We start from the raw sequence: 10,724 nt of genomic DNA, 5'->3' as shown, positions 1-10,724 counted from the left end.
TTCTGTACAGAGGCGTGTTATTATATGCGGAGACATGGCTTCCACCTTGGGCATGTCACGCTAAGGTGTTACGATTGATACATGCTAGGAAAGAGAAGTAAGAGCGCTAGGTGAGATAGAAAACAATGCGCGTGGCCTCTCCAGGCCATTTTTTGCACAGCTCGACTCCATCATCCAACCCTGTACAGTGCCATCCAGTCATTCTCATCGCCGACTTCGACACACCCATCAAACTGGAGCATTGGTGGGCCCAGCCAAGCAAGCTTTTTGTTGCCCTTGAACTTGAGGTAGGAGCTGTTCCCCTAAAAACGGTCTCTTTGCTTGGTCCTGTAAACGGTAAAGCCGACATAGGCACCGGTCAGGGCTAGGCCAAATAGCACAAACTTGACGAGGAACCAAGTCCAGCTTCCACCGCTGCTGCTCTTTTCGCGCGTCATAGACGAGGCAGTCTTGCCCCCTGAGCTTCCTGACGAGGAAGCCGACCCAGGGGTCTTTTTGTAGAGATTTTGCGACTTGACTGAAACGATGTCGTGGTTGTCGGACAGTTCGCCGGTTTCGGCGGAGAAACCCAAGTAGGCGACGGGCGGAACCTTGAAGTTGGGGATCTCGAAGCATTGGGTCCATTCGCCCTCTGACTTGTACTGGAGCTCGAGGCGGAGGAATTGTTCTTGGAAATACGTGAGACGAGCTTTGGTGGCGATCTGGGCATTGCGAATGCCACGGGCCTAGTTGGCGTTAGTATCGAGAGGGCCATATGGGCCAGGCAGCACGTACAGAGCATCCAGCGACCTCGTTGGCCTTGCCGTCGTTGTCCTTGTCGTAGGGCGTGTTTCCATCTCCGTTCATGGCCATGATGTAGGGAAACACGGTGCCGGGGCGGTTGTTCTTGTATGTGTCGAAGAAGAGGCCGAGGCCCTCAAACTTGTCGGTGTGGCCGAAGACGTTTCCTGGCTGCGCGCGCTGCTTGGTGAGCCACATGGCGAAGCCATCGCCGTAGAGGTTGCCTTGGCCGTGGATCTTGAACTCGAATGTGATCTACTGGCGTAAGCGTCTGGGACATGTGGTGGGACAGAGTGCAGCCTACCTCCCAGTTGGTCGCTGTCAGAGGCACGCGCGAAAACAGCCAGCCGTCGCGCGAGGGCTTGTCTGAAGCCAGTCGAATGTACTTATCAGTCCGAATAATCGTGTCTCCGCCAAAATCCCACCAGCGGCTCTGCATGTCCGAGTCGAGGTACGGCTGTGTGCGGCGTCAGGGCATGTTTGCATGGGCGCAGAGGACATGCGACTTACGGGCTCGAGACTGTGTGTTCGCAGCGAGATGGCCTTGATATCAGGGTCCTCGCTCAATCCCCCGGACCGCGCCCAAGCACCCGTCCAGCTGCCTGCAAGCAAGCACAGGCTCGTCCATGGTCTTGCTGCCAACATGGTCGCGCACCAAGAGAGTACTGGCGCGGAAGAAAGAGTGGCACCAAGACTGCGTTGTAGTGGTTGGGGGAAACAATAAGAGAGGCACGGGTCGGGCGACTGGGACGGGGCGTGGCGTGCTGGAGTTGGCAGAGTGAATCGTCGACATGGAAAGGCCACTCTATCACCTCGGCGTGCATTGCAGGGGTCCACCGTCTCGGGTTGCAGCGACTACGCTAGCGAGAGAGGCGCTCTTGACGTCGACAAGCACGCACGACGCACCTTTTCGCAGCACCACGCCCCACGACCCACGCCCCTTCACCCCCAGACGCACACCCACCCGAGACCATGGACTCCCTGGGCGGCATGTCCTCTTACCCGAGCGACCCAAAGACGGCCGTCATGCGCCAGGTCCAGCAGGAAGCGGCTATGCAGAATGCGCGCATGCTTGTCGAGGTCCGTCGGTCCGGGGCATATACTGTCTCTGCATGGCGGTGCACGTCGTACTGACGCCTTCCCAGAAACTCAACGAGCACTGCTTCGAGCGCTGCATCCCCAAGCCCGGTGCCGCCCTCTCCAAAGGCGAAGAAAGCTGCATGAGCGCATGCATGGAAAAGTACATGAGCGCATGGAATACTGTGAGCAAGCAGTACGTCGGCAGAATACAGCGCGAGAGTGCCCAGGGCGGTGCCGTGCAGAACCTGTAAAGGCTTGGTTGGACTGCGCCATCACGACATTACAACACCGCGGAGGACCACAATGTACTATACACTGTACCATGAATAACATCTCGTCATGGCTTGGAAGCCTATTTCTTAGCAAACGTCTTCTGCCTCTGCGCATACTCCTTTACAATGACACTGCAATTGACCTCCTGGCACAACCTCTTCTTCCTCTCTGGCGTGAGCTTAGTCGCAAATTCCAGTCCACTAGCCCTCTCCACCGCCTCGACCGGTACTTCAAAATCCGTCAACGGTTTGTGGCTGGGAATGACGGCATTCGGCAGCACAAAAGCACCCAGCGCCACCTTGCCCCCCAGCTTCCCGTCTTCGGCGAAGATGACCTTGTAGAAATGTGTAGGCACAGCCACGTTGGGTGGTGAGCCGATGACTTCATATGACACTCGCCATTTGCCGTCGGCCTCGCGCTTGGGGAGATACAGAGGGCCGGTTACGATGCGGACCGAGGGGTACGAGTGTGTGAGCCTCCGGCAGAAGTCTTCGAAATGCGCCCAGTAGTCGCGGTTGAAGCCATCGCCCACTTGCGGACACATGTTGCTCAACGCAAAAGTATCGTCCATGGCTTCCTGGCTCCACTTGGCATCTGCAGCAGGGACTTGATGCCCCCTATCGTAGCCAGAGCGGAAGTAGTCCTTCAGCTTTGCACGGAACATCTCGGGGATCGTCACGTCTTCTACAAACACGCTGTGTTTCCTGTCCGCGTTGCTGTTGGCTAGCGACTCGGGCGTAATGTGCTCGGCGACCCATGCGGGGTTTCGTGTTCGTCGGTCGTAACTTGATGTGAGGGAGGCGGCAGGCCGGAGATCGTTGACTGGGCCCGGGAACCCATATTGGAAGAGACCGTTGGGGTCTACGACTGCTCTCCGGGCAGCCACAGCCACAGCGGGCGATGGCGTGGCAGGGACCGAGGGTACAGGCGCTGGCCGGCCGGGCCCAGCTATGGTTGTCGTCGTAGTCGTGATGACGGATGGTGCAGACGGAGGGCCATCCTTCTTTGCAGAGTAAAGCGCTGCAGTCGCTGCAGCTCCTGCAGCTGCACCACCAGCAGCTATCAAACCCAAGGTGAGTTTGGACATGATGAATGTTGTTCAGTCTTCCGAGACGTGGGTTGTTGGTCGTCGGAGGTGATGGGAATGCCCCTCGTGAGCCAGAGAGCGACTCCCACGGCTTCGGCGTCCTTTACGGCGCGTGAGGGATGTCTCAGAACGCGTCTACCCGTGCTCGTCTGGTTCGCTGGCGCCTGCTCCCTAATGGTCATCTGCATTTTTGACGACGAGGGTTTGGCGCTTACCGCATGCACGCTAGTCTTGACAGCCGCACCTGCATGCATATTCGACACCACATACAAATCATCAAGTCCGGCCGTTTTACGGGTTTCCAGTACATGCGCAGCCCTCTTCGTTTCTGTTTCTTCTACTGTACATAGACGGCTATGCGGATCTGCATTGAGGACATCATCGCATAAAGTGTGACGTCAACCCGCTAAAATGCCTTCCTGGCTGTCGCGAGCAACTGAGTCTCACAATGCTCAGCTCATCACGACTGCAGCCGTGTCAGGCTTTGTCGTGGGCAGTGCGATTCTAGGTTTTCAGAAAGCTCGGCGCTTGACAAGGGTAGCTGATCTGAAGGCATCGATTCCAGACGTCAGTGACGAACATCGCGCGTCCAGAGTGAGTACCCGAATATCGAATCGGCTGCATACTCGATCATCGAGCTGACACCTAAATACTCGCTAACATCACCCAGCTGACCGAATATGGTGCTGCTTCCAACGTCTTCGCCCCAAGCAAGGAAGATGAGCGGAGTATGGCATTAGCCGCAAGGGCAAGGAAAGGTGACTACGACGACGGTATTGATTCTTTCATGAAATGCCAGTTCAACTCTGACTAGTGCACCAGATCTCATCCTTGAACAACTCGCAAGAAATAGAGTCTTTCTCACAGATCCTGGAATCGCCAAGCTAAGGAATGCCTTCGTAATTGTAGTCGGATGCGGAGGCGTCGGATCACATGCTACGGCCGCCCTCGCTCGCTCAGGATGCTCCAAACTTAGGCTTATCGACTTTGACCAGGTCACGCTGTCTTCGCTCAATCGGCATGCAGTTGCTACACTAGCAGATGTCGGAACGCCCAAGGTTCACTGCCTCCGCAAACGACTCGAACAAATCACACCCTGGACCCATTTCGAATGCCGAAATGAACTCTTTGCCGAGCATACTGCTGCAGCTCAGCTAGCACCCATGAACCATCAGCAGCCGGATTTTGTTATCGACGCTATCGACAACATTGACAGCAAGGTTGCACTTCTGGCATACTGTTACATGAATAACATCAAGGTCATATCTTCCATGGGTGCAGGATGCAAGTCTGATCCTACACGAATATTCATTGGCGACATCTCCACAAGTACAGACGACCCGTTGTCAAAGTCTACAAGGCGAAAGCTACGCTTGAAGGGTGTCAAGGACGGCATACCAGTTGTCTACTCTACAGAAAGGCCAGGCCCAGGGAAGGCTGAGCTCCAACCTCTCTCCGAAGAAGAATTTGCGAAAGGCAACGTGGGAGAGCTTGGTGTTCTTGCAGATTTCCGGGTACGAATCTTGCCAGTTTTGGGTACTATGCCAGCCATCTTCGGTCTCGCAGTTGCGAATCATGTCATCCTTTCCATCTCTGGCTACCCTCACGAATACTTGCCAGCCAAGTCACGCGACAAGATGTACGACGGAATTTTAGGTGCTCTCCAAGGTGCCGAAGAAAGACTGGCACGTGCACTCTTCAGCGAGGACCCACTGGGTCTCAAGATTCCCATAACACAAGATGATGTGGGCTATCTAGTAGAAGAAGTATACCATGGCCGAAGTATCATCAGTGGGTTGTCTACACGCCTAGTATTGACACGATGGACTAAGCCAGCTCTGAGTTTTGTTGATGAGAGAACACCGGGTCAGAAGAATAGTCATCTCCAGATGAAGGACTTGGTTCTTATGACGAAAGAAGAGGCAACAAAGCATGAGAGGGAAGTGTTAAAAGGCCAAAAAAGCTTAGAGGAAGTATATGACGCCGAAACGATTGAACGTGTCGACAAGACAATGGCTGAAGAAGACAAGTTCCAACGTTTGAGGTAACAAATGATACACTGATTATCTTGTTGCACATTCCCATGTGATCCTCACACTGCAACGACTCCATAGACTCCATACAACTTCGGCATCCAGTCATCTCCGTGACACGATGCAACCGCCCTCAGAGTTGCATTCTCCGCGTTTAACCCCGATATCACCAGACCCCGGTGCATTGTCATCGGTCTGCATCAGTCGGTCCGCCGACAATCTTTGGCAGTGGCCCGATATCCATCGGCGGTCGCATTAGCGCAAGGCACGCGACCAATAGGAGAAGTCCTCACTCCCGCTATCTACGCGGTGGATAATTTTTCAACTGATGACGCACAGCATCAGTAAACGAAACCGGTACTGTCCCCGCAGTACAAGTACGCGTAAAGGTCTATGATGGCGAAGGTAGCCAATGGGCGCTCATGAGAGTGACGATGGGACCAACCAGAATAGCTCAGTTCCGCAGTCCGCCTGCATAGGCTGCCTTGAGGCTCTTCTAGACGGGCCAGGCTCATAGTGAACGTCATATCGGAATGTCCACGGAGTTAACGGTCGTTGCTGATATATAAGTGTTTGTGCACGGATGGTGCGGCCAAACATCCCACCCACTACAACTACAACTACAACACCAACACCAACATCGAGCACGTACGCTTACAACAATACGAACTACACAATGGCGACAGATACAAAATTCCAAGGATGGCTCGGCAAGGACGAGGAGAGTGTCAAGGGAAAGATGGAGTGGGGTCAATTTGAACCTAAAAAGTGGACCGAAGACGATGTTGACATTGAGATCTCTCACTGCGGTATCTGTGGATCAGACTTGCACATGTTGAAATCTGGCTGGGGCCCTACACCATATCGTATGTTACAGACTGTGTCAACTGCTTCACCGTACTGATGGTTATTAGCCTGCGTCGTCGGTCACGAGATCATCGGCAAAGCCGTCAAGGTTGGCAAGAACGTCAAGCACGTCAAGCAGGGCGACCGTGTTGGTGTCGGCGCGCAAGCACGCTCATGCCTTCAACCAGACTGTCCCGATTGCTCGAACGGCATCGAGAACCATTGCCACCGCGAGACAGTAAACACTTATGGCTCCATCTACCCACGCGACGAGGGCAAAAGCTATGGTGGATACGCTACACACAACCGCACAAACGGACACTTCGTCCTAAGTATCCCTGACGGCTTGGATAGTGCGGATGCTGCGCCGATGCTTTGCGGCGGAATCACCGTCTACTCTCCGTTGAAGCGTTATGGCTGTGGTCCTGGCAAAACTGTCGGAATTGTTGGAGTAGGGGGCTTAGGTCATTTCGGTGTTCTCTTTGCCAAAGCCCTGGGTGCAGACAAGGTCGTCGGTATAAGCCGCAAGGCTGAGAAGCGCGATGACGTTCTCAAGCTAGGCGCTGACCTCTACGTTTCCACTGACGAAGATAAGGATTGGGCCAAGCACAACGCACAAACGCTCGATCTCATTATATGCACCGTTTCCAGCGCCAAGATGCCTCTAGATGGCTATCTTAGTTTGCTCAAGACTCATGGTACTTTCATCCAAGTTGGAGCACCGGACGGCGGAGAGCTTCCTCCCATCAACGCCTTCACGCTTCTTTCTGGTGGACTCAAGGTTGGAGGCTCTGGCATCGGTGCCCCATGGGAGATCAAGGAGATGTTGGAGTTGGCGGCTGAGAAGAAGATCAAGCCATGGATCCAGAAGAGACCAATGAAGGATGCTAACACCGCGGTTGTGGACATGGAGGCAGGAAAAGCGAGGTATAGGTATGTTCTGGAGAACTAAGCAAGCAATATGCACAGCAACATAGCTTTATACGTCTGAAGGCAAACATGTACATTCTCTTGCAAAGATTTACCATTGATGATATGCTCTTGCGGCACTTTATGTGTGTTTCTCACGTTGCGTTTCAACAGAATTGCCGCTCCGCCGACCAATTGATAACATCCTAAGACACTCGCATCTCTTCATACCTATATTTTGTGATGATTTGTAAACGCATCACTATGTTATCCCAAATAAGGAAATAACCTACCCCCTCGGCCCGAACGTTCCCCACAAGATCGACATGTGACGTCGTTGCAAATTCACACGACAACATCAGCCTCACGACTCGCAACTATGATCACCAACCGCCCATACTCGAAAGACAGTGCACTTTCTCGCTGTGCATCATCAATGCCAAACACCAAAACCATTGACGTCCCCCACCTCGGCGGCATAACAGCTGCCTACCAAACCTCCGGTCCCGTGGACGCCTCCAAACCCACCCTCATCTTGATAAACTCCTTCGCTACGTCTTCGGAGCTCTATCGTGATGCATACACGAACGAAACACTTACATCGGTGATGAATCTGGTAGCGATCGAGCTATTGGGTCATGGACAAACGCGCGCAAAGACTGAGAACTGGACGTACTGGGATACTGCGATGATGAATCTGCAGGTTATGGAGAAGCTGGGTGTGAAGAAAGCTTTTGTATTAGGGACGAGCCAGGGAGGATGGGTGACGGTACGAATGGCACTTTTGGCGCCGGAAAAGGTAAGCGACCCACGCCATGTCTAATGATTTGTGACACACTCTACCAGATATTGACAGAGGAACTACCAAGATCCTTGGCATAGTACCTCTTGGAACATCCTTAGACTATGAGTCCCCTCGTTCTCGCGATCTAGGCTGTTGGCACGCCGTTGACCCCCTCGCTGACCGCATCACCGGCGAATTCGGCACCAAATCCAATGAGCCTACGCCAGACTTTGTACCCAGCACAGATTTCTGCAACTTCCTCATCGACGTGGGCTTGGGGAAGGAGGACTGTCCCGAAGACGTCCGCGCCTTCTGGATTGATGAGATTAAGAATAATTATCAAGGCGACGAAGGACGTCGAAGGATCAGGATGTGTGCAATTAATCTTAGAGATCGGGACGGATTGCATATGCGCTTGAGCGATGTGCTGTGTCCGGTTTTGCGGTTGCATGTAAGTGGATGGATGCTTTTCTTTTCATAGCAACGTTGGTCTCATTGCGGATGTGTTCTCTAGGGTGATTTCGCAACTGACTGTTGTCACAGGGAACTAGCGATGTTGTTTATTCGGTCGCGAACGCCAAAGAGGAGATGAAACTCTTCACGAACTCGCCGAATGCCAAATTGGAGGTTATCGAAGGCGGCCAGCACTTCTTGAGCGCATCCAATCCGAAAGAGGTTAACGAGTCTGTTATTCGTTTTGTAAAAGAGTATAGCAAGTAGAGGTTTTGGGACGAGGGCTTTGTGTTATGCATGTTGGATGTTGGATAGGCCTTGTTGAATCAAACCTTGGAAGTATTTTGACTGGGTAGCTAGGTAGCAAACAGATATCATGACACGGACGCATTAGCTATTTGCGCGCATCTTTCATTCTATCCGCACCGACCATTACCGTAACGCCGACGGATGTAGTGTGTCTCGACAGAGAGAAAGGCTATGTAGTTGATTTGTGATGTTGATGCTTGCGTATAGAGGGCATTAGGTCAATACACAAAAATACCAACCCAGTTTATGTTGAGCATCGGAACAGGTGCATGTTACAAGCACAAACGATTAGGGGTCCTTGTAGGCTTCATCGCAAAGATCTGATGGTCCCATATAGCCGCTCTAAGCAAGATAAATACTGTAGGGATAAGTAATAGCACGTGCGCCATTGGGTGTCTGGCTTACCAACAAGGCAAAGATGAGACCTTGCATCTTTCCACATGTTCTAGCTGCATACAAAGTATGATGCGCACACAGTCGTCAACATTTGTTTTGCAAGTAATCTTCGCCGTTTGTGTATAAATGTGCATATCGGTGTGACAAAGGGTGGATATGTTGAGTTCTGGCACACACGCACACTCACACGACGCCATGCTTTTTCTTGCTGGCTATGATGTAATTTGATATGCGCTCTTGCGATTACCCCGCTTATCCCAGTCCTTCAGCTGTTGCTTGCTTTTGCGCGGACCACGGAGTCTTCCCCCTCTCCACACCTGGCACTTGGACTTAGCCTCCGGCAAAACGGCGCTCATGCCACAGTTGTAAACTTGGTCTGCGGGCCGAAAGTATTGCTTTTGACGGAATGGTTCCAGCGCTGGGTTTGCGGGAGAATTATGGATCTATCTCGATGGCCGCTGCATAGGTCCCACAATAGCGCGATAGGTCTGATCGGCAGCGGTGATGCGCTCCAGTGTGTGGCCATGAAGAAGGAAAGTGCGGAGCAAAGCAATATTGTCGAGAACACCGCCTCTTCACGATCACGGCACGTCGGATCTGCGTGGTCAGCTACCAACAGTCACAGTCTAACAAGAATCAGCATCGGCAATCCTGCGACATCACTTCCACATTAAGAGCACGTTATTTTACCTGTATGGCGGGCTATGGGCCATACAGAGCCCAACCGTCGATGCAGCTTTGGATTTCAGACTCGCCTAAAGACCCATGTCAGCATGATCTCCAGTGTAGAACTACACCGGAATAGCCGTTTGGTAAGCGTATTCGTAACATGCATCTACATACCCTTGTCAACGAGATGTGGCTGAGAATGATCGAACCGAAGTCCCGCCCGCTCGCCTCGCAAAGGAAATGCCATCGGTCCACCCAACACCACCTTAGGGTCTCGCACGTGCGTCAAGATGCGAAGGGCTTGCAAAAGTTGGGCATTTCCCAGCAAGTGGGGAAAGTTTGACGAGCCGCCAATGGGTACAATCGCAGCGACATCGAGACTGTGCTGCCCCTTGTGCAATGCGACGAGCGATCAAACGTGGGTTGAGAGACGACCTGGAAGTGATTACTGTTTGACATTAGCATATCTTGTCAACTGGGATGAGAGTTCATTGGCTTGTCGGAACGCGATCTATATCCATGGACTAGGTACTGATGTTGTTTGCTTTTTGGGCGTCTTAACCTGATGGACACCGGGGATACTCGATGTAGCCAGCAAGTTCTTACAGCGGGACAGATGCACCTGCAGCCGCATCTGTATCTGCAGCGACATGCAGGATGTAGCCGGTATGTTTCCGCGGCATTCGTCCACGCCGCGCCCCTCTCAATTAAGACCGGTTCCTGCGTCTTGCCGTGGCCCTTGAATCGCAGCATGAGTAGGCGTTTGTAGATGCTGCACCAGAATAAGACTTGATATATTGCATGGTGTACTACAGCCACAGAGGAATCCGTTGATGTTCCCAGGTCTGACAAAGTCGTCTTGGACACAGCCGACATTTGCCAGTAGGGGCGACGGGAAGGACACGTTTCGCATCCTGGTCATTTCGGCAGTACTGCATCGCCGTTTACCTCAGCATGTGCCGTTTGGGGAGCATGTGACGGGTTATTGTTGAAGAAAAGAGAAGAAGGAGTGGGACATCTAGACAGTGGGGTGAGTAGTTGGCACTTGGCTTGTTCCAGGGCTTGACGTCAACAGGCCTTCACAACGGATGGCAGATACGATAGG

The 10,724-nt window shown here is 52.7% G+C and overlaps 6 protein-coding genes across 6 annotated transcripts; 4 read left to right on the top strand and 2 right to left on the bottom strand.

Annotated features, from left to right (window-relative positions):
• Positions 1-302: 302 nt before the first annotated feature.
• Positions 303-1,425, bottom strand: J4E87_009146 (uncharacterized protein; the record flags this gene model as incomplete). Its single annotated transcript, XM_049380726.1, has 4 exons — positions 303-725; positions 775-1,035; positions 1,085-1,237; positions 1,291-1,425. The coding sequence occupies 4 exons, from the start codon at positions 1,423-1,425 to the stop codon at positions 303-305; spliced, it is 972 nt and encodes a 323-aa protein (XP_049229570.1).
• Positions 1,426-1,752: 327 nt separating this feature from the next.
• TIM13 (protein translocase subunit) lies at positions 1,753-2,111 on the top strand (the record flags this gene model as incomplete). The annotated part of the gene is made up of 2 exons (XM_049380725.1): positions 1,753-1,860; positions 1,926-2,111. The coding sequence occupies 2 exons, from the start codon at positions 1,753-1,755 to the stop codon at positions 2,109-2,111; spliced, it is 294 nt and encodes a 97-aa protein (XP_049229569.1).
• Positions 2,112-2,212: 101 nt separating this feature from the next.
• NUC1 (nuclease) lies at positions 2,213-3,220 on the bottom strand (the record flags this gene model as incomplete). The annotated part of the gene is made up of 1 exon (XM_049380724.1): positions 2,213-3,220. One exon carries the CDS (start codon positions 3,218-3,220, stop codon positions 2,213-2,215), a length of 1,008 nt encoding a protein of 335 aa, XP_049229568.1.
• A 411-nt stretch (positions 3,221-3,631) lies between these two features.
• On the top strand, positions 3,632-5,268 carry J4E87_009143 (uncharacterized protein; the record flags this gene model as incomplete). Its single annotated transcript, XM_049380723.1, has 3 exons — positions 3,632-3,814; positions 3,891-3,993; positions 4,043-5,268. The coding sequence occupies 3 exons, from the start codon at positions 3,632-3,634 to the stop codon at positions 5,266-5,268; spliced, it is 1,512 nt and encodes a 503-aa protein (XP_049229567.1).
• Positions 5,269-5,929: 661 nt separating this feature from the next.
• J4E87_009142 (uncharacterized protein) lies at positions 5,930-7,051 on the top strand (the record flags this gene model as incomplete). The annotated part of the gene is made up of 2 exons (XM_049380722.1): positions 5,930-6,119; positions 6,168-7,051. The coding sequence occupies 2 exons, from the start codon at positions 5,930-5,932 to the stop codon at positions 7,049-7,051; spliced, it is 1,074 nt and encodes a 357-aa protein (XP_049229566.1).
• Positions 7,052-7,387: 336 nt separating this feature from the next.
• J4E87_009141 (uncharacterized protein) lies at positions 7,388-8,512 on the top strand (the record flags this gene model as incomplete). The annotated part of the gene is made up of 3 exons (XM_049380721.1): positions 7,388-7,807; positions 7,878-8,243; positions 8,336-8,512. 3 exons carry the CDS (start codon positions 7,388-7,390, stop codon positions 8,510-8,512), a joined length of 963 nt encoding a protein of 320 aa, XP_049229565.1.
• Between the last annotated feature and the right edge of the window lie 2,212 nt (positions 8,513-10,724).

The sequence above is a fragment of the Alternaria ethzedia genome (genome assembly GCF_023757985.1).
Source record: "Alternaria ethzedia strain BMP 0044 chromosome Unknown scaffold_32, whole genome shotgun sequence".
NCBI lineage: Eukaryota > Fungi > Ascomycota > Dothideomycetes > Pleosporales > Pleosporaceae > Alternaria > Alternaria ethzedia.
This window is presented reverse-complemented; position numbering and strand designations above follow the sequence as displayed.